Here is a 23266-nt window from a genome sequence, read left to right as displayed (position 1 = left end):
GAAAACACCAAGTTGGTACAAAATTCCAGTAGTAAAAATGTAAACCAGATTTCCAAACCTTTTTCATTTTTCATATGGGCTCCAGCAGTCCCACGGGGGAAAAATTGGTGGTTTTTCTGCGGGAGTTATTCAGAATATGATTAACCATTTCTGACAAACCTACTGAGCCTGAGGGCTGGAGCTACGAGCCCGTAAAATCCTGCTCCCACACCATCTGGGCCCGCTGGGTTGCTTCCCATGGTGCACCCACTGCCTGCATGCAGGTTGCCAGCACCTGGGAGCAGCCTTCACACACGCTCTGCTGCCTTCTCCTGCTCCCAGAATTTGGAACCCATGGCTCCAGCTGCAGGTGGGGATGAGCACCAGGTGGTGGGGAGCCGGAATGATGCTGGTGGAGGGGCTTTGCCAAGAGAGCCCTTGACAGCTGTGGAATGTGAGTGATCCTGGCACCACGTCAACTTTGCTATTAAAAACAGCATTAAAAGTTTGTTTAGGTCCATTGCTAACTTTTTTTTCCTTCTTTTTATTTCAGTAAAAGATATTTTTTGTTCTTTCTTTCCTCCACAGGACCACAATTTAATGACCACTCCCCTCAGAGGGCCCGGGGGCTCAGTACGGCCCATTGCCACAGTCAAATATGCCCTATGCAGGCAGCACATTGGCCCAAAAGCCACCAAACTTTGCAGAGAAGCATCCAGCACAACGAGCCTTGTTTTTCAGGAAGTCAAAAGCCACGCAGGCTTGAAGCCATGCAGATAAATTACAACCAGATGAGCAGAGGCTCTGCAGAGAGACGTAGCAATGGGAAGGACAGGGTCAGGAGCTCTGTAGCACACAGCTCAGCCCATATTTGCAAACAGCACACACAGCTCTGGCCAGGCAAGGTGCCACCCTGCAGCCACCTTCTGCTTTCCTTAGCCAAACCCAGCCAGACCGGAGCCATCATGCTGCACTTTGGCACTGGGAATTGCCACCTGAGCTGACAAACTTTGCTCCTTCAGGATGAAAAAAAGAAGCAAGGTCCCCATTCTTTGCATTTACATAAAATCATGCTATTTATGAAATCTAGGCTGCCCTCATTCCCCTGCAGATTACCACCTATTAGCTTGCCATCCTCCGCGGCCAGGGGAGCTTATTAGCTAAGAGCAACTTCAGACGACTTCATTTGAAAGCTCAAGTGCCCTGCCTTTGTGTGTGTGTGTGTCCCATTTTCTCACACCTCCTTACATGACAATGAAGAGCAACACATTTCCAACCCAGATCCTAGACACAACCTAAAACACAATTTAACCCAGATTTAGGAATTCAGGTCCCATTCAAGTACAAGGGGAACTGGCGGTCAGGGATGCTGCGGGCCATGAACATGTCACAAGAGAGCTGGGGCTATTTCCAAAAGCATCTGCAAGCCATCACACTGCAATATCAGCGTGTTCACAGCCAGTACCTGATAATCCTGATAATAACATTTTTTTCCCTCAAGAACCGGATGGAATATTTCAGTTCTGCACAGTGGGATCCCCATTAGCCAGGCTGGGCTTTGCAGCCAAAGGGCTCTCCGTATCTCCATCCATGCTTTTGCTTTAGAGAGCCCCACGAGCACCTGCCCACATGCACCCTACAAAAGGCCTTCCCATTTTCCACCATTCTATTTTACAATATTAAGAAAATATCTTTCCTTAGCCGCCACATCCAGGCTTGGTCTCCATCTGGGAGCACGGGAGCTCAGAGCCACACAGTGCACCTCCACCCGGTGCTCCGGGACCTCTTATCTGCAGCCCCACCTTTGTGCTGCTGTGCTTCTGATTAACAATGCAGAGAATTACTGGTGCCCCTGTGCTAAGCAAGGCCGCAGCCGTTTGCTAAAGCATTCTCAGGAGAGTTTTCCCGTTGTAAAAGCAAATATTTATATCTGCTGCTCTCTTCGAGGCTCTGGATACGATCAACTCTTAAAGTGAGATTTAGCTGAAAGAACTGATTTATGAAAATGGATAAACAAAGTGCTGTGAAGCAAGTTAATTCGGTCTAAATAAAGCATTAAACTCTGAAGAGCGCACATCACATCACAGTATATACATACACACACACATACACATGCACACAGCTATAAACACGTCTCTATACACACACATAATTCATACAATCAAACCCACAGCCCCCGGGCTGTGATCCCACAGCAGCTTCAGCCCCAGGGGACACCAGGCCATGTACACATCAGTGTGTGCAGGGATTTATGGCAGCTCCAGCCCTGCCCAGCTGCTGCCTCTGCCCAGGCTTGGTGCCTCAGTTTCCCCATCTCCAAAGCACTGCTCTAATAATGTTTTATCTGCAAGAATCCCGGGGTCTTTGCTGTGTGCTGGTGTCTAATTGGCCCTAAATATTTGCTTGTGAGTACTCTTTTATGACTGATCTGGAGCAGGCTCAAGAAGCTTTTATTTCCGTGCTTGGCTTAATTAGCTTTTTTGGAACAGCAAAGCAGGGCAATATCCATTCTTGCAGCTCATCACATATTCATTATTTACATTTCCAGTATCCCCAGTAACTCGGCACAGAAAACAAATAAATGAAGACTGAAGCATATACAAAACATCTGGAGGTGCTGTAATTATTACTGATTGTTTGCAACGCACAGGGGCTCCATGGAGCACTGCGGTGTGACAGAGCCCATCTGCCTGTTAGAAAGGACACTGATGTTTTGGCTAAATGGAGATTTTTGCTGCAGTGTGTCCAGCAGGGAGCTCCCCAACCATGGTACCCTGTGATGCTCATTCATGGTTCTCATAAACTGAGAAACTAATGATGTATAATTACATCATCTTCCATTTCTTATGGAAAAAAAAAATGAATGGAATTTTCTTCTCTTTTTTTCCTCTTCCATAATTTGTTTTTGGCATCAGAGGAGCATGTGCCCACCAGCACATGGGCAGGTGGGCAGAACCAAAGGCTTTGCCATCGGGATGAAAGGACCCAGAAGAAGCCTCCAGCATCCTCCCATCCCACATGGGTTTGGCTGTTCTTGGACTCTGAGCCAAAAGGTGAAGCAGTGATGTTTCTGGTTGGAGTCCGGAGGCAGCAGCCTTTGGAGCTCTTGGCCACCAATAGTAAATACAGCTGGTCAAACCAGAGCTGTTGAATAATTTATAGGATGACTCTTCAAAATAGTAAATCCCACCCCCAGTCTGCTCCATCCTTCATCAGATTATGTGCCTGGTGAACAGTTTATGAATATTTAAGAAGTTTTACTAAATTAATAGAACCTTGTAAAAACAGTTTAAAAATATCCAGTGAAACATTTGCATATCATTTCTCAGCTTACAGGGGCAGGAAATGGGAGCCAGTGAGCGCCATTACAAATCATTAGCTGGGCCCAAATATGCACATGTTCATCTGGCACCCAGCCCTTAGCAATCCCTGGCCTCCCCTTCCCTACACCCTCACCCTTGGGTGAGATGGAGGTGGAACAGAACTTCTCCATGCCAAGTTTCTGAGGACATCTGGGGTCAGATTGATGGATTTGGTGGAGATGGGGATGCAGATAGGGATGAGGATGGGGAAGGGAAGGGAAGGGAAGGGAAGGGAAGGGAAGGGAAGGGAAGGGAAGGGAAGGGAAGGGAAGGGAAGGGAAGGGAAGGGAAGGGAAGGGAAGGGAAGGGAAGGGAAGGGAAGGGAAGGGAAGGGAAGGGAAGGGAAGGGAAGGGAAGGGAAGGGAAGGGAAGGGAAGGGAAGGGAAGGGAAGGGAAGGGAAGGGAAGGGAAGGGAAGGGAAGGGAAGGGAAGGGAAGGGAAGGGAAGGGAAGGGAAGGGAAGGGAAGGGAAGGGAAGGGAAGAAGCCCATTTGGGGCTGGAGACCTGTGCTCATCAGCGTGCATTATTAGCAGCCTCCATTCCTACAGAATCCATTTCCAACAGCTTGTATTTTAGAGTTTTTAGTGGTGGGAGTCAGCAGTGCCTGCTTCACCACCTGGCCCAGCCATGATGGCTGAGGGCTCTGCTCAGGGGAACAATGCTTTGCATATATGTATGAACACAGTCGCGCATGGAGAAAGATATAGAGAGGAAGTTGATTTGGGATGCACAGAGAACTGGAGAAAACAAGCACTGCTCCCCACGGAGGCTTTATGGCAGCCCCAGAGATCTGAAGATTTAATGATGCTTGCTTGTTAACAGCCATGAGAGAGCCGGAGAGCCCGGCTGGGGAAAGAAAGGTGGAATGCTCCCAGAATCACCTCCGTAATTTGGATTTTCAAACCAATGTTTATGAGGACATCATTACTGCTGAGCATCCACTGGGCTCAGGGTGTAAAATTCCTTTTATTCATCTCAAGAGTCAGCATTCACAAGTGCAAGAGATTTCCAGGTGCTTGTCTAGTTCCCAGTTTGTATGCAAATGATGCTGTAACATTTCGTAGGCTGAAAAGCTGATTTTAGTTAGCGTCAGTCAAAGCGTATCAGCCTTGTCAGAACAGGGATAGTTTGATTCTTTCAGGTCATAACAACCCAAAACTCTTGACAGAATATTCAGGCACTCTGAAGACATGATGAGCAAAATGAAAATGGTTTAAAGCATTATTCTTTTCAATGAAGTTATTACTTCGGGATGCACAGCCACTGCCCAGAATCTCCCCAGCATCTCCAGCAAGCTACTCCTGCTTGCATTAAAGCAAACTGAATTTGCTGGGGTAAGTCTGGTGTCAGGGATCAGCCTGGGGATGGTGTGCCCCAGCAGGTGCTGGGACTGGGCTGCCAACAGAGTACCCCAGCACCGGGCTGGTTTGTCCTCTGCTCTGTCCCTTCTGCACAGGAGCAGCCAGAAGCAGCACTGCAGGATGAAAGAACCCTCCAGGGGACCCTGAGTTGTTAAACTGGGCAGGTTTGGGATCCAGGAGAGCTTCCAGGAGAAAGCTGAAAACATGTTCATTAACCTCTATTGCCAGAGCAGCTGCTTACCTGTCCTGAATCAGTTACTGTGAGTTTCACATTTCTGCTGCATGCAACTTTTACACCTTCATAGACCACTGCTCACTGCAAAAGACAAAAGAAGCAGACATTGCTCTGCAGTGAGCGCTGAAAGCAGACGGATTTTCACTGACAGAGGCGAGCACAACGTGCTCTCACACACACAGAGTTCTGCATCACAGCCCCTATCATCTCCATGAAGCACCGTGAGGAAATAACAATTTTAATAACAGCATGCATGCACCCCTTGAGCTCTGGCTGATAAGGCAGCAATCAAGTTTCACCGCCACAGAGCGAGATGCCTTGTTATCTCTGTCCCAGAGATAAGCCAGCCCCAGAACAGCAGGGTACCCCTTCCCATCGGCACGTGTGCTCCTCCAGAGCAGGGATTTCTCCAGTACCCACTCCACCACCCTGCAGTCAGAATATCCAAATCCATGCTGGTTCCCAATGTGCTTTCATCCAACGGTCCCGATAACAGCGTTGGCTTCATTCTCATCCTGCATTATTTATTCATTGCAAATTTAGCAAATGCGGCCCATGCCATTCCAGCAGGGCAAGCAGTGAGGATGAATTTACTGCTGCAATAATGCTATAATATCCTGGTATGGCATAACTCTGTCCTTCTAAATTAAGCACACGGAGTGGGTAGGTGGTAGAAAGCACTGTTGGACGTGTGGTGGTGGTGACTGCAAACTCCGGTTTGAAAACGTGGGGAAAAAAGCCCAACTGTTTGCTCCGTTTTCAAGGTCAGCCATTCTGTCCTGTGCACAGAGAAGGAAATGCTAACACTTCTCCAGCTGTTCCCAGACAACTGAAATCTGCTGCTTAATTCCAAAGGCCATTTGGTCCCCATCTCCAACCTTCAGCTAAAAATGTACTGATTTCTGACGGGCTGAGGCAAGAAGAAAGAACATTTCATGTTCCTGCAGAAATACAAAGAGACACAAAAATCTGCTGCATCCCATAACTTCAATCCCATAATTAGGTCTCCTCTCATTTCTTTAGATGCTCTGCCCTATTTATCCATGGCTTTCTGACCCTGTTTCTATATCTGGTAATAAAAACAGTATTCTTGACCTCAGGTAACTGAAATCTACAGGAGCTGCACCAACTTTGTATTTAGAAGGGGATGATTGCTGCCATGGAGCAGGACTTGGCAGGGTGGGCAATGGGAGATGGTGATGCTGTGCAATGCCAACAGCCCATCCAACGGCTGTCCCTAGACCTGGCACTGGGATGAGAGGCATTTTCTCATTGCTGGTGGCACTGCCAGCAGAATTCTGATCTTTTTGGCAAACCCAGAGCTGCAAAACACAGGCAGTGGCTGAGCCCTCAGGAAAGCTTGTGCAGGGCATGCAGAGAGAATGCAATCATCCTGCCTCCAAATGAGAGTCAAGATTAATTAACAGTGATAGCCTTCCTGCCCGTGAAACAGTACCTGCTTCCAGCCAGATAGAAGTGGTGAAACTGTGTTCCCAAATGCCAAATCTAAGAATAGATGAGCTGTGTGTCAGCCACGTCACCTTTCTGTCTGGTAGATGTATATTTTGTAAAGGCAGAATATCTGTTGCATGAAAACCAGCCATCTGCCACCAAACGGCAACCTTTGCTGTGGCACAGCATGTTCTCAGCTAACTGATGGCAGAATCATACAATCATTAAGGTTGGAAAAGACCTCTAAGATCATCCTGTCCAACCATCCACCTACCACCAATATCGTCCACTAAACCATGTCCCTAAATACTACATCTTCCCTTTCCTTAAATACTTCCAGGTATGGTGACTCCACCACCTAATGCTAACACTTAACACATGCTGAAGATTGTGTTTCCCAGCAGCAAGTGCCCCAAAAGCAGCCTATGAGAAGAGCACAACAACCCTTGGCCAGGTCAGCGAGGCCAACAAAGAGCATCCAGCACGAACATCTGGCTGTGACAACTGGCACAGAGAATTCCTCCTCTACTCTTTTTGCAGACGTAGGTCTCAGGCCCAATCCCTCCAGCACTCCAATCCCTCTGAGCCCACCCAGACCCTGATACATGTCCTGGTGTCCCCACCACCTCTCTGGGTAGCAGCGTCCTGAGCTTCTGCCTCCACCCACCCAAGCCATGTGAAGCCTGTGTCCCTGGGAAGGATGTAAGGGGCTCTGCAGTGGGTATAGCTATGGTCGATGTGTCTCACAGCCAGCCCTGGCATCTCCATGGCAACCTCAGGGATGCTCACAGTCTCTGCACGTAACCACAGCTTTCTGAGTGTGCACACAACTAGCAGATGTCATCATGTTCTGCCTTGGTCATCTCTAAAGGGGCAGTGGGGTAATGCTCAGGGAATTAATGAGAGGCAGCAAACTGCTTTAAATACTGTAATTACTGCCATGATTCTGCTGGATTAAAATCAGCCTCTTCCTTAAGATGCACAAAATCTCTCCCATCCCTCAGGGATTGCTCTGCTGATGCCGCTCACTGCAGCCCTGCATATGTTGCTGCAGCAGGTGATGTCCGTGTCACTGCTGGCATCCATCCCCCAGCCCTTCCCTTCAGGGAAAGTTCAGTCTTTTGCTCTGCTCAGGTTGCCTGTCTGTCTCACAGCTCACCCCATGCATCCCCAGCTTCTCCCTTTCTCCCCACCCAGTGCTGTGCTCCAGGATACAGGGAAGAGCCAATTACATCGGTTTTAGGGTTAACGTGTTTGCATTCATATTCCAAGCCTTGCTTTCACATCTATAACTCATTTTCCAACATCTTCAAGCAAATTTCACACTGTTGGAAAAATGTCAAGGGTTTAATCTGATATGTGTGATATTTACTGATGCCACCAGGGAGGGAGATGATCATATCTTCCACATCCCGCCGTATTTCTTACAGAGGCGAAAAAACATCAGGAGAATTCTCTGTCTTAAGCCCATACATTGTATATGCAAATGAACATAAATCAAACCGAGGAGCACAGACAAACAACTTTGAGTATAAGAGACTCAAGGAAGTTCTTTGCAGTTCATGGTTCTAGGGTTCATAGCTCTGCCAGTGCACTTTGCCACAGCTGTACTGTGCATCACAGAGCAGGACCTGGTGCCTCGGTGCTCTCCTGTAAGCCCAGGGCACAAAGGCTCTGGTGCCATGGCAGGGAGGATGCTCCTTGCTGCCATCACTCACAGAGGAGCCTCTCTGGGCTCATGCATTACACACAGCTACAATTAATGCATGGCATTCTGCTGATAGCCAGATATCAATCAATAGTATCGACTTCAGTGAATTTCGAGCTGAGCTTATAAATGTAATTTAATTTTGCCCAGATAGAAAAAAAAAAAAAAAAGAAGAAGAAAAGAAAAAGCATGCTGCATGAAAGCAATATTCCTGAAGATTCATTTTGGTCAGACATCCGGATCTCAGAAATGCGGCTTGAAGTGTTTGTGGCAAGGAATACGCTTAATTAGATTCATGCCTGAGAAGTCCCCAGCTGTTCTGCAGACAAACAGAAATATCTGAGATTTCTTCCAGCTCTGCAGAGTCACAGAGATTGGCTCCTCTCCCCGCTGCCCCAGTCTGAGAGATTTGCAGATGTAATTACTATCTGGTGCTCTGTTTCAGACAATACAAGATGCCACACAACCTCTGAGCACAGAGCAAATATCCCAGCATTTTGTTCCATGATTACTTCCACCCTGTTCACTCCAGCAGCTGAAAAAGCCTTTGCTATTTTTTTCAGGCGAAAGGCTTTCTGGAAGTTGGACGTAACACACAGTCATTAGGAAATGAAAATACCTCATGTGTTCAGGACGGAAAAAAGAAGAAAGCTTTGTGAGCTTATTAAAAACAACAGCGCTCACCATGCGGATCTTTGAGCCAAAGGAAAAATTCCCTCTTTTCTTCTCAGGATTGTCAGTGCCTTTGTGTACCCAGCGCCCAGTGCGTTCTCATGGTTCATCCAACTTGGAGGTAGATGCCAGCTGCCCTGTATCGATGGTGGGGGACTGCAGAGCAGCCACACCTCGACTCCATCATCCCCCGAAGGCTGAACTCACCGATGATAAAGTGCTCTGAGCTCCTGGACCCCAGGGCAAACCCATGTGCTGCAGGGGATTCTCATGCCCAGACGGCACAGCTGGGGTGAAGCCAAAACAAGAAGCAAGTGCCAAACCACAGCCAGCCATAAACCCCTGTGCTCGGTGGGGAAACAAGCTGTGACCGTCCAACTGCTCACATCCCCGGGTCACCGAGTCCAACCGCAGGCAGAACGATGCTGTCTGAGAACCCCAGCTGTGGTTCTCTGGCTCATCCCACTTCTCGCCTGCTGCTACCCCAACCCTGGTTTTGAGGTCCCAGCTCCAGCCCTTGGCCTGGGGTGCCAACTGTGGGGCTGGTTGTCCACAGTCCCCTCTCCTTCTCCTTTCTTTCTTTCCTCCTCATTTCTCCCTTTCCTTCTCATTCTCTCCTTTCCTTTTCATTCCTCCCCTTCCTTCTCATTTCTCCATTTCTCCTGCCACCCTTTGGGCTGCTCACTCCACTGTGTTGGCTGGGAGGTCTAAGGATGCTCTACGAGTCATGCAGCATGATTGCAGTGGGCCGTGTGCTGCTCTCCCTGTCCCCCAGAACGCCATTTCCCTTTACCTCAAGGGAAATTAAGAATGCTTAAAAGATGACCGCTTTGGCCTTTGAAGCTTTTCTTTCTGATTCAGTGTGTTTGTGCCTTAGAACAGTGTTTCAAATATTGTGGCACTCGGCACGATCTCTGTTTCAGTGACGGGCAGGTAATTGTAATTAGTTTTATCACGGTGCAAACTCAGAATCCACTCTGAATGCTTTCCTTTGAATTGAGTTAAAAGGAGCTATTTGAGCTGACAATCATTTTGACTGCAGTGTGTGAGAAAGACTCCAATTCTAAACTTACGGGAAAGGCTCATTTTACTGCTGGGCTCAGAGTCTGCCGTCTCCGAGCTCGCTGGCATCGCTAGGTGAGAGCCAGAGCCAGAGCAAATATTTCTCTGGGCTCCTACATCCATGCAGTGCGTTTTGGATTACACTGAAGTGGATTCACAAGAGGAAGCCGGGGGATGGCAGGGAGGTGAGCGTGGATGGAGGCAGCACAGGGGATAACGGAAGGAAATGGTCAAATGAAGACAAAGCAAAGGCAGGCAGAGAAACAGCAAAGGGCTTCAGGCTGAGAGCAGCTGAGAGAGAAAGTTAAAGTTATTTGTATTGTTCTAAGAAGGTTAACAGAGCACACAACCTGCCCCCTCCATCCCCTGCTCTCACCACTGTTATAGTGATGGGTACGAAACACGCTACACCTGAAATAGGAAAATAAGGGGTTTAATTATGCATGCATGGCTGCAGCCAGCTCTTCAGACGGGCAAGAGCAAGGACAGCTTTGCAAAACAGCAAGCAAGGACGAGGCTGCCTGCAACTCTGAGAATTGTCATGGAAACTACAAGGAAAGTGGCACACAGTGCCAGGGAAGGTAGGCAGGAAAAAGGCACTGGAAATAGCTGCTGCAGGAAAGCCTCCTTGCAGAGCTTCTAGACATTAGAAGTCAATGGAATCAATTGTTCAGTAATTTTAGACGTCCTTTGAAAAAACAGTTTTTAAAGGGAAAAAACAAAAGAGTAAAAGAAAAAAACCATGTATGGCTCAGCAAAATGTCCAGGAGGCAAATGCTCTGAAAGGAAAAAGAACAAATGCAAACAAGCATCCTGCAATGTCTGTTACATAGGCAGATACACATAGATTGATACAGTCACACTTGTGTGTGTTTGCTTATACACAGCATACCATATATATATGCTATCTATATAATATTTGTATGGTTATTTGTATAACTGTAAGAAGTGTGTGTACATAAATACATAAGGTAGTATGTACATGTATATAGTACATATAGTCTGTACAGCTTATACAGTACATATAGAGCAGTATTAGATATATATATAGGTGTCATGGTGTGTGTGTCAGGGCAAAGCAGAGGTTGATTCAGAGGGTGAATATCTGCAAAGTGCATGGGCGTTGCACCCTGCTCACATGAGTTACAGGGAGTTGTAAATCACACCACGTAAAACACAGCATCTGATATACTGCAGTATAAACTCAAACTGAAAGGAGGTGACAGCAGGAGAACTGTCTCATTTACCAGGCAAGGTGAATTGCCATCCCCCAAATGCAAAAAGCACACGGGAAAAGGAAAAGTCTGGAGCAGAGGAGATGAGGAATGGAAAGCCAGTGCTGAAAGGAAATGGAAAGGAAAATATCACAGCAGTGCCATGCTGGTGCAGCTCACATGAGTGGCCCTCACATCCCCACCTTGGGACTTAGTGCACTCAGGACAAGGAGCATCAGCAGCTTCTCCAGCTAATTTGATGCCCAAATGAATGGGCTTTAGGCAGGTGCTCTCCAGGCACATGAGCAATGCTCAGAGCCAAACTCCCATCAGTTTTTGAGCAGTGTCTTGCCCTGTGAATCCAGCAGTGCGCTTAGACTGCATCCACTCCAACGTGGCATTTATTTTAAAAGACAGCATAATGTTATACTGCACTCGTGTTTGCATCAAACACTGCTTGCCTTGATTAATACATGTTTGCCTGATTTGCTATGAGATCTAAATAGAAGTTACACGATGCTTCTCAGCCCGGCGCTTTTCTTTGCGTGATGTGAAAATGACCTGTCATTACAAAGAGTGAAAAATAAAACGAGGCTGTGTGTTTGAAAAGAAGCTGTGCAAAAGACCTGCCAAAGCACATCAATATTTGTAATTACAGTGGCAGGTGCTGCTCTGTGTGCACGCACCAGTGAGGGCTGCTTTCCCACAGATCAGCTATTCTTTCTCCCATTTTGCCCCCATCGCCACCAGCGCAGCGCTCCCATCTCTTACATGCCTCATCAATACCCAACCCGTTTCCCTTCCCTGCCTTCATCCTGGGATGGCCACACAGCCATCCCCACTGCTGATCTCCTTCCCTAAGAGATGTCTGTGCCAGAGGCATTGGCACTGGTGCTGAGATGCAGGCATGGGTTAACCACGACCGCTGCTCCTTTCCAGCTACGTGGCTTGGACCTAAGTTCAAGCAATTGGCCGTCATTGGGGACTCGTGACAGCTGACAAATTTGGTTCGGGTTGACCCAGGGGTTTAAAATGCATTTCAGAACAGACACATAGACTGACAGGCAGGCGGTGTAATTGTGTGAGACTATTTCCTTTGAAAAAGAAGCTTTAAAAACCCACAAAGGACAAAAGTCGCTAATGCACCTCAAAAAAAGGCTGACAGGAGCTAAGAGGGGGAAATGGAGTAGCTCCCGAGGCAGCAGAAGCATGGAAAAATCTTAGAATTCTCGCTCTCCGTTTCAAATTATCTCAGTAAAACTGGCCCAACCATAGGATCATTGAATCACATAGAGTTGGAAAGGACCTTTAAAGGTCATCTAGTCCAACTCCCGTGCAATGAACAGGGACATCCACAGCTGGATCAGCCCAGGGCCTCATCCAGCCTCACCTTGAAAGTCTGCAGAGATGGGGCACCCAGGAGGGCTTATACAACACCAACCTGAGGATTTGAGTGAGCTTTTTGCTACCAGCACGTGTAAAGCACAGTGAACTCCAAGCAGATGGCTTATTTAAAGATCACATGATATGTACTGAAATCAATATCCAGATTACAGTGGAGCTGTTTCAGGGAAATAGATATAATTGTAGACATGTGAAAACCATCCAGTCTGGACAAAGACTGGGGCAAGAGGAATCAGCACTTCTTAAAGTCTTAGAAATGCAAAGAAAGAGTTGAAGTGCAAGTAATTACCAGTGAGAGGCATTGTAGCTAAGCAGATAAAGTTAATTATACAGTAAAGGAGCATTTCCAGTTGGCGTGGTAGTAATCATAGTCAACAGAGAAGTGCCCATTGGAAGGAATCACATATAATAAAAGTAATCATTTAGTATAAGTGTACAGCACAAATTACCTAAAAAGGCAGAGGCAGATACAGACACACAGCTGGAGATGACAAACCTTAATGAAGACTTGTGGGGTTCTACAGCCAATAGAACATCTTAAAAAGCAGCAGATCCTGTCCCGTGTGCTGTATCCCACTGAACCCATCTGCAGGAGGTAGTGGTCTCTGCATTCTGACATGGGGGGAATGGAACATATTACCCCCCAAAAAAAGGCAGCCTTTAAGGTTCAAGCATAGATCATATGCATGTGTGTGTAGTACGTGCCTGTACGACCATCGCCTTGGCGATGTAACAGGATAAACAGGGGAGCAGCGTGGGAGCAGCCCAAAGACACTGCACCCAGGGCTGTGGCAGGTGATGGAGCAGAAGAAGAGCCCCACAGCCACCCTGCCTGCCCCTTGGTGTCTCACTGCTATTAGATACTAAGAGCTTCCCAGTCCTCTAACTAATGATAAAGTTTAGTTTTGTCCCCCTCGGATACTAACTCCTACTAACTCCCTCTAACCTGGCTTGATTTTTGGAATACCCCAACTAATATACCTTAATGCTGCAAAAGACTTAAATGAAATGTTGCTCTTCACAGCATCCCTGTGCTAACAGGGAAGGATTTAATGATTTGAAAGTATCCAGATAAATAAATAAATAAAGGGCACCAATTAAAGTGAAACAGACACCCATCCTATCAGATGAAAAAGTCTGAGGCTCACAGCATGGCTCCAAGCAAAGTTAATTGGTATTACTGGGGTCAGCCTGCAGCTCGTGGTGTGGGTTCTGTGCAAAGAGCTTCTCGTGGCAGCACAGCGCCAGGCCTTGGCGCATCTCCCTTTTGGAGACCTTCACAATCATTATGTCAGGGGGAAGTTCTTTACTTTGTGAGTGGTGAGGTGCTGGAACAAGGCTGCCCAGAGGCTGCGGATGCCCCGTCCCTGGAGGTGTTCAAGGCCAGCTGGACGGGGCCCTGGGCAGCCTGGTTTGGTATCGAATGTGGAGGTTGGTGGCCCTGCATGTGGCAGGGGGTTGGAGATTCATGATCCTTGAGGTCCCTTCCAACCCTGGCCATCCTGTGATTCCGTGATTCCACCGAGCTGGGCAGCAGTCAGCTGCAGCCCACGGTGGAGAAAAACCTCCTCCACCGATCCATACGGTATAGATTCTCTAGGATACACAGCCTTGTAAGATGAATTACAGCCACCACAGGCCTTGCTGCTTGCTGTACGTATTTGAGAGAGCATCACATGCACGCAGCCAGCTCCTGCACTGCTGGTTATCCCTTAAACGTACGTAAGTATGCAAAGTGCGGGCAAATATTTACAGACAAGAAGTGCCGTTTTATTTAATTAACCAGTGTTTCACTTTGTTACCAAGCACAACACGGAGTATTGGCAATACCTGCACTCGGGAAAATCGACTTTCTTACTCTCCTCTCATTCCCGAGGATTGACTTCATGGCGAACTGAAAGGTGGCAAACCCAGAAATGGGGGAAAGAGAAGCTTTTCCTCACAGCCCGCAACAGAACCGCAGCTCTTCCCGCCGCAGGCGCTGAGCGCCACAGGACGAGCACAGCACTGCTGCACGCGCACCCCCTATAGACCACGCACGCCCACTCTGCCCCGTTCTGCGCATGCGCACTGCCACAACCCCCACCACCACGCACTACTTCCACTCTACGCATGCGCACTCCCACTCTTTGAGTTCTCGCACACCTCCGGCCCGAAAGGGGGCGCTGCAGAGCCTGCGGCGGCGCCGGAAGTGAGGCTGCTGTTTCCGCCCGTCGCGGCTGAGTCACTGGGCCGCGCCGCCGCCCCGGTGCCCGCCGCCGTCCCGAGCCTCCCCGAGCCCCGCCGCCATGCCGCTGGAGAACCTGGAGGAAGAGGGGCTGCCCAAGAACCCCGACCTCCGTATCGCCCAGCTCCGTTTCCTTCTCAGCCTCCGGCCCCGCGCGCCCGACCCCGCCGCTCGGGATGAGTTGATGGCGGCCGTGAGGCTTCACAGTGAGTGCGGGCGGAGCGGGGGTCTGTCTGTCCGGGTGTCGGTCTGTCAGCAGCCCGGGTCCGTCTGGGGGCAGCCGACTCTGGCTGCCTCAGGTCAGTCCTGAGGCGGTCGGGCGGTCGCGTGTTGGTGTGTGCATACCAGTGTCCGTGTGCACGTTTCTGTGCCTGACTGTAGGTGCGGGCCCTCAGTCCGCCCTGGGGGCAGCGAGGGCTGGGCGGTGGAACAGGGAGGGCTTCTGGCACAGTGCTGTGCTGCCCCGTTCCTGGCTCCCTGCACGCTTAGCCTGGCTTTTGGAGGTTTCAAAAGGTGCGAGCTGTGGCTGGGCTCACTGTGTGAAAGGGTGGATAAATAAATAGTAAGGAAAGTGCTGAGTTAGAGCAGAGTCAGAAAATTAGCAGGGAAATGTGCCAGGTAGGGCCCACTGAAGCAGTGCCCTGGTAACGTGCTACTGACTGCATGGATGTCACAGGTACCTGGCTTCAGAAGGACCTGATGGTCAGTTGTGTTGTCTTTCTATAACCAAAGCATTCTGGCTTTTCTTTCAGACATGGCTCCATATTATGAAGCACTGTGCAAGTCTCTGGAGTGGCAGATAGACACGGAGCTGTTGAACAAAATGAAGAAAGCTAATGAGGAGGAATTGAAACGGCTTGACAATGAATTGGAAGATGCTGAAAAGATCTTGGGGGAGAGTGAAATCCGAGATGCGATGATGGCCAAAGCTGAGTACCTGTGTAGGATTGGGGACAAGGTGGGCTCATTGCTGTTGTGCTTAACCTGGCAAGTGGCTGAGCACCACACAGTCATTCACTCGGTCCCTCTTCTTCCCAGTGGGAATGAGAACTGGAGGGGAAAACGGGGGGGAGTAGAACTGGTGGGTTGAGTTAAAACTATTTACTAAGATAGAGAAGAGAAAAGAATGATTGTTACGGTTATAAATATATGTGGATGTATTTGTGCATGAACGTATATGGATATGTGCATACGTATGGATATATAATGTACATATCAATTTATATAACGTGATGCACAAGCAGTTGCCTATCGCCCCCCAAACAGCAGAAGAGGGTGAGATGAACTCCCACCCCCTTCAAAACTCTCCTTCTGCATGATGTTGTATGTTACGGGGTTGCCCCTTGGCCTCTTTCCCAATTCTGTCCCCTCCCAGCTCTTTGGAACCCCTTTTCCCCAGCTCTTCCCTAATAGGAGCTGAGGAACTGGAATGGCTTTGGCTCTGTACAACACTGCTTAGCAGCAACTAGAAACATCCTTGTGTATCAACATTGTTTTCCTCCTAAAACCAGAGCATGAACCTGAAGAAAAACAGTTCTGTCCCAGCTGAAACTAAGGCAATAGCACAGTTTTTTCATGAAAGAAACACAGTGCTGTAACCTCTGTAACTGGATAGATTTCTGGGAGTGCTGGGTGGAAACTGGCTGCCTTGCAGTGGGCTTTTTCTATGGCACAGCACATACATGGGTGGGAGATAGGGGGAGGGTGTTGCTGGAATTAAAATTAAGCAGTGAAAAAGAAGTAGGCTGTAAAAAGAAAACACTTGCCCTGAAAAGGGAAAAAGCTGTTTTCCATTTGTAGATGTTGTTTTTCTCTTACCCCGTGTCTTTAGTCAATGCAGTGCAATCGACGCGCTGACGCAGATGCTTTGCAGATATTCTGATTGCTCTGAACGTTCTTATAATGCAAATGGTGATTTTGTTAGGAGGGAGCTCTGACTGCGTTTCGCAAGACTTATGACAAAACTGTGGCCCTGGGACACCGTCTGGATATTGTGTTCTATCTCCTACGGATCGGCTTGTTTTACATGGACAACGACCTCATCACACGGAACATTGAAAAGGCAAAAAGGTGCTGTTTGGGTTGGCTGAGTGCAGTAAAGCACTTTTCAGACAAACTGTAGCAAAATAAATGGGAAAAACCCCACCTTGCCATCAAGAAATGACAGTGACAGCCTGTGAGACAGAATCGCAGAATGATGGGCAGGTGTTAACTTGGACTAGAGAGTTTCCTGTTTCTCAGTCTTTTATGAAGGCAGAAACAATAGCAAAGCTAACGTGTTGTTTCAGCTATTTTTCAAGCAACTTGATTGGACTTTGTAGCCCACCCCCCTTTCTCTCTTCTGTAGCTGTTGGAAGACAAGTTTGGATACAATACAGTACAATGAAGTGCAGTGCAGGGGTGCCACCTGAACCCAGCACATCCAGCTGGCTTGATAAAGTGCCAGTTTCTCCTCCAGAAGCAGGAGCCCAGTGCCAGCATGTTATGCCCTCATTTCCACAGCTAGCTTATCTCTGGGATGCCAGCATTTAATACTTCACTGTTATAAACTTTTCTTATGACATAAAGTTGGTGTGACTAATGTGATTATTGAAAGTTTGGCTGTTCCACTGGTAACTTCTTTCTGTGCTGCTAGTTGGACAGCTTTGATTTTAGCAGCAAAAGAAGTGGAGGTCTGTTGTTGCAGCTGAGGTTGATGGTAATATTTATGTGCACGTCTCAAGGAAGTGTCACTGCTACCCCTGGGAGGTACATGAAACCTAGATTGTTTCTACAAGTTGTAGCATATAAGAGATTTTGCTTTCTCTGATTGCACGTTATCACTTGATTTACTGTACTTGTTTGGTGTGACTTGTCCCATAATAATTTTACATGAGTAATTTTCTTTTTTGTTCTATTTTAAGTCTAATAGAAGAAGGAGGAGACTGGGATAGGAGAAATCGTCTAAAAGTGTACCAGGGTCTGTACTGTGTAGCTATTCGAGATTTCAAACAGGCAGCAGAGCTCTTCCTTGATACAGTTTCAACGTTTACATCCTATGAACTTATGGACTACAAAACATTTGTAACCTACACTGTCTATGTCAGCATGATTGCATTAGACAGACCTGACCTTAGGGAAAAGGTAAGGAAAGCAAGTGATACCTGGTTCCAACAGACCCAGCCTTGCTTTAACCTGCTTATCTCCGGGCTAAAAGGAATCATATTTAAGCATGCTTTTCCTCTGTTTCCAGGTAATAAAAGGAGCAGAGATCCTGGAGGTGTTGCACAGTTTGCCAGCCGTCCGGCAGTACCTCTTTTCTCTTTACGAATGCCGATACGCAGCCTTTTTCCAGTCTCTAGGTAAAGTTGTCTTGTAAGAGCATTCCAGGAGCTGTAGTGGTTTGTTCCACATCATTCACAGTTTCTGTGCTATAGCTGCAGTCTACAACCAGAGCAGAAAACGCCCACAATTTAGACAGTGATGTCTTTTTTCAGTTTGATGCTGTATGATTAAAACCAAACATGCAGTGAGCCTAATGAAACATTACATCTAATTAGCTGGAAAAGACTTGGAAAATAGCTATGGAGCAGGATTTTACCTGAATAACCAGGCCAAATGGGTAAGCTTTGGAAATCTGATCTTTGAAATAAACTAAAGGCCTTGTGCCTAGGGACACTGAGATCCCAGCTTGTAATTGAAGCTTTCATCATTGTTATCATTTCCAGTTTGGTTTCTGTATTGAAAGCTGACCAAAGAAAAGCTTTTCTTCAAACTTTTGTCATCCTTGGCAGTTCTTTTTAGGAAAGCAGAAAATTAGATATTTAGAATAAGCAAAAAGAGCATTTCATTCTGGACTTCATCTGTAGTGCAAATGTTTCCCTGCAGCACATAGGGAAGAGTGATTCACATCCTAAAAGTGATGACAAGTAGGATCACTAGCTTTGCCATAGTATTGCTTGCATTTAATCACTACTTCTGATTCTAGAACTACTATAGCTTTTACAGACTTATTTTTGTCTGGCACAGAATGCCTTTCACATCCTGAGCTATGCAGGAGAGCAATGTAGTTTTGTTCACACTGATTGCGTATGAACTGTTTGATTTACCTGGATGATAACTGCACGTTTCTTACTGATTAGATTTCTGTTTCTCGTTTCAGCAATTGTAGAGCAGGAGATGAAGAAGGATTGGTTGTTTGCACCTCATTATCGATATTACGTGCGGGAAATGAGGATCCATGCCTACAGCCAGCTGCTGGAATCTTACCGCTCTCTGACGCTGGGGTACATGGCAGAAGCGTTTGGAGTCAGTGTAGAATTCATAGATCAGTAAGTTGTTAAGCTTTTTGAGTAGAATGTTTGTTTTAAACCTACCAAGGTTATGCTTTTGTGGAAGAGATTGGCTGCATTTGAGCGTAATGTTTGAGTAAAGACAATAATTTGGTACAGTTTCTCGTGAAAACTATCCCAGTTCTCCTTTCACTCTTAAGGTCGCATGAAAAACTATTCTTTAGTGAATAATTCTGTTCTTTATCCTGCTATTCTTATGGACCTTAATAAGCCATAACCTTTAACATTTTAGAGGACAGCATGGTCCACAAATACACCAAGGTAAATACTCACATTCCCACACATTATCTGCCCTGCACGTCTCATCGTGTAGCTTTGCTTGCTTTCTGCTAAGTAAATAGAATCTGCTGTTTTTAACTTAAATCAGACATACGCTGCAGTCTCAATTCACAATTCGTTTTCTGGTGTAAGAAACAAAATCAGATTTAGATCATGATGATAACTGACAGGAGGTGAGGAAGTGCCTTTTACCTTGGCCATGTGTGTGAAACGCTTTGAATGGCTCACAGGAGCCATTCTTCTCTCATAAAGAAATTTCAGATTTTCTAACATAGGACAGTGTTACAGGAATATGAACACTGCTTGAAGTGTTCAGAAATGAATCAATAGGTGTTTCAAGAGGCACCAAATAGCATTCAATTCAGAGATAAATGTTGCTAAGTCATATTAGCTTTTGTGCTCCTCGGTAATTTATTAGCAATGTGGCTTTGTCTTACCACATATCCCAGGATTTATTGTTACTATTTATTTATTATAATATCAGCAGTGTCACGTGGAACACTGGCTGATAAAGCAAAGCAAACGAGACGTTTAGAACTGCTAGGAGACTCTTTAAGTGAATTGGCAGAATTTACATCAGGATGAATTCTGGATGGGTTTGATACCCGAGTGCCACCTCTGGATTTGAACAGCTGAGCTAAATGATGAGACTCACTTAACTGGAGAGTGAGATTTTGGCTTGAGAAGAAAATACTGAGACAGCTTGTATTGGGGTTGTTGGAATGATGGTGCTTGTTTTGTGTCCAAGTTTTAACAAGATGAGAATGTATAAGACATCTTCTGAAAACATATTGCATGTACTTCAGCAATAGATGCCCATGATGTTTTGTAACAGCACATCCTATGCTTGTAGGCCTGTACTTCCTTGGAGAAGTGTTGTTTAACAGTCTTTTTTTTCTCTCTCTTAGGGAGCTTTCAAGATTCATTGCAGCTGGGCGATTGCACTGCAAAATAGACAAAGTAAATGAGATTGTAGAAACTAACAGGTAGGAGGACGTCAATTGCTAGAGGTTACATTTTGCAGCCTGGCTGAGTTCTGAATTTTGATCACATTTGTGTTTATGCAGTAAGTTTCATGAGGTAAAAGATCTCAATTCTAAATGTTTTTTTTGTTTCCCCTTCACAATTTCTAGGCCGGATAGCAAGAATTGGCAGTACCAAGAAACCATCAAGAAAGGAGATTTGCTGCTAAACAGAGTTCAGAAACTTTCCAGAGTAATTAATATGTAATTTTTCTAATGCAAGGGAATGCAAAATGTAGATGTTTAAACCATTTTGGAAGTAACCTATAAATATATTGTATAACTTGGTATACTGTAGGTAAAAAATAGTAGCGAGAGAGCTCATGTTTTTACTTTCCACTTCATGATGTACACAATGTTTATGTACGCTGGGGGATGGATCCCAGTTCATTTATTAAATGTCTGGTACAATTGATCTCTTGTAATATATTTTATTCCTTCACTTGAATGTGTGTGATGCTCAGTGCTTTGTAACAAAGCGAGTGGAAATCTGTACAGAAAGAACACAGTGATCCTTTTTCTAAGACCTTTACATTTGAATCAAAGGTGAAAAGAAATAATTGCCAAGAAATAATAATAGCCAAAAATTTGTCATTTTTTGAGCACGGTCAAGGCAGGATCAATTCTGACATGAGAGAATTGCAGTGTAAGGCAGAAAGAAGAGGCATTTTCTTTTTCTAGAACTGATGCAGAGCAGGGCGTGAAGACTGCAGCTCTGGCTGCTTTTTGGTAACATCTTTTCCACTGTCCATAGATACAAATGCTAAGGATGTTAGATGGCAGTACTACAAAACAGCATGAGCCATAGGGCCCACTGAACTGAGGGATTTCCTTTGTGGTGCAGAGGTGAATTTTCCTTTCAGGATGTTTGTATTTCTCGAGATGACAGCAGTGTGTAGAACAACAGGAGTTGCACTGGATGATTCTTAAAGACCCTCTGACTTGCCTCAGTGTGATTTCTGTTCTGAGCATAGCACTTCAATTTCCATTCAATTTCAAGCAGAAGTGATAGGATTTCTGCTTCCTTTAAACACAAGGTAACTTTCATTTATCTTTCAGTTTCTGATGATAACAGTACATTTTCCTTTGGCTTGTTTTAGCTCATGATTTCAATTTAATTCTGATTGTGTCAGTCTGACCCAATTTGTGGGTTGGTCTTGACACCTATCCATAGATTTATAGCCTGCATGCCAAAGTTGTACATTCTCTCTCGTAATTTAATCCTGTGCAGTTCCTTGAACTACTGCCATTCTCCAATTTCCCCCTGGGAGGCCAACTTAGCTCTGGCACTGAGGTAGTCAGACTCAGATGCTGCTTCCAAGCTGCAGCCTTACGACCATGACACTTCCCCCCTTGCTCTGCACTATATTAGCCATCATTAAGCTGTGAGAACACTGGTCTGTGGGTAAAGCTTTTCTAGAAAGCAGTTGAAATCTAGTTTGTGTGTGACTGTCCTTTGGTTCAGCTGTGTCTGCTGGCCTGCAAAGGCTCCATTTAATCTCTCACTGAAGATTGGGCTCCAGAGCTCCAGCTCTAGCCTTGCAGACAACAATCTCATCTGCTTTTAAAAAAAAAATGACCTGTTGGGGACAGGAACGGCTGCAGGTAAGTGAATGGAGCTCAGCTGTAAAGCTGATGGAGGAAACTTCCAGCACTGCTAGAGAGCAACAAAACCAAGCAGCAGTGCTCTGTCCTTGCTGATTTGTGTGGATTGGGTGGCAGCTGTCAGTGACAACCGTATCTCGTGGGCTTGAACGCAGCCTGCTGCCCGCATGTCTCAGGCTGGTTTTCCTTCCTTGCAATGAAGTTTAAATCCGAGTTAATTTGAACAACTTCAGAGAAGGTTTATGAGTCTTCAGAAGTTTGGTGCGCCAGAAGAACAAAAGCAAATCAAGCACATGGTGCTTTTCTGCAACAAAGGTCCCATGCTGCTTGTTAGGAACCAATCCAACAGCTAATGCAGTATTGAGCCAAAGCACTGAGAAAAGCATTCAGACAAATTAAGAGCCTCGCAGCAGATCATACAAGCCCACGTGTGTTTGATTATTTGTTGCAGCAGAACGTGATGATAATAAAGGCACCCAAATTTGCATTTAAATAAAGCCAATGGCAAGCTCTTCTATCAGCTGCTGCAGTAGCTGGGTAAGTGAGGGCAGGCTGCAGTGTGCCGTGGCTCACAGGGCTCTGCTGAGCTCGCTGCACGTGTGGCAAAGGCACGGAGCCAACGCCTCATCCTGGCTGCAGGCATCTTCCTGTGAGAGTGGCAGCAGAGGCCCTACTTTCTGTCCACAAACTCCAGGACTGAAGTAATGGCTGGGCTGCGATCAAAAGGCGTTTTCCATGGCAAACCACTGCTACTGAGCCAATGGACTTGCTTTGCTGGGAGAACAAGCAGCAGAGGGCACAGGCTCTGCTCACTCCCATGCGGAGTTGCAGTGCAGTGTGCCCAGTGCAGCAAAGGGAGAGACAGCACTTGCAGGGCTCCAGGACACCTCACAGAGTCAGTTATAGGGATACACTCAGCTGGTTTTCTCTACCTTGTCGGTCTTAGGGGATCCAGCATCCTATTTGAAACGCAGCTGAAAGCAATTCTGCATCAGGTGCAGATGGCTCTGATGGCAAGCAGAGCTCTGCTACACGACTGCACGTCTCTGGCACAGCTCAGTACAACCCCAGTGCCAGCAGCTGATAGCAGGGAGCAGGAGTTAGGAAAGAAAGGGGAAGAAACCAGAAGATATTTGCAGGGAGGCAAGATGAAGAACAATCAGCCAACACCACAGTAACACTGCTATTGAAACACTGGTACTGGAAGCAAAGAACCTGCTTACTGCCTGCCCCATTTCTTCCAGCATTCATTCCAAATACTGAAAAATACTTTGTGCTTAGAGCTAAAATAAGAAAAAAAAAAGAAATTAAAACAAAAAGCACTGCTGTGGCTGTGGAGTCCGGCCCAGCGCA

General features: G+C 46.5%; 1 protein-coding gene across 1 annotated transcript; it reads left to right on the top strand.

Annotated features, from left to right (window-relative positions):
- The first annotated feature begins 14659 nt into the window (after positions 1-14659).
- PSMD6 (proteasome 26S subunit, non-ATPase 6) lies at positions 14660-20723 on the top strand. Its single transcript, XM_052678338.1, has 8 exons — positions 14660-14882; positions 15429-15634; positions 16601-16746; positions 17580-17799; positions 17909-18017; positions 18818-18986; positions 20195-20272; positions 20420-20723. Exons 1-8 carry the CDS (start codon positions 14738-14740, stop codon positions 20514-20516), a joined length of 1170 nt encoding a protein of 389 aa, XP_052534298.1. The 5' UTR covers positions 14660-14737; the 3' UTR covers positions 20517-20723.
- Positions 20724-23266: the final 2543 nt, after the last annotated feature.

Source organism: Tympanuchus pallidicinctus, unplaced genomic scaffold, assembly GCF_026119805.1.
Source record: "Tympanuchus pallidicinctus isolate F22 unplaced genomic scaffold, pur_lepc_1.0 scaffold17, whole genome shotgun sequence".
Lineage (NCBI taxonomy): Eukaryota > Metazoa > Chordata > Aves > Galliformes > Phasianidae > Tympanuchus > Tympanuchus pallidicinctus.
Note: the sequence above shows the minus strand (reverse complement) of the source record. Positions and strands in the feature narration are given on the sequence as shown.

Excerpts from the sequence above, each read along its gene's own strand:
- PSMD6 (XM_052678338.1), top strand. The coding sequence starts at position 14,738 with ATGCCGCTGGAGAACCTGGAGGAAGAGGGGCTGCCCAAGAACCCCGAC. Across the intron at positions 17,800-17,908 it reads GACCTGACCTTAGGGAAAAG|GTAATAAAAGGAGCAGAGAT; the intron begins GTAAGGAAAGCA and ends CTCTGTTTCCAG. Across the intron at positions 20,273-20,419 it reads GAGATTGTAGAAACTAACAG|GCCGGATAGCAAGAATTGGC; the intron begins GTAGGAGGACGT and ends CACAATTTCTAG.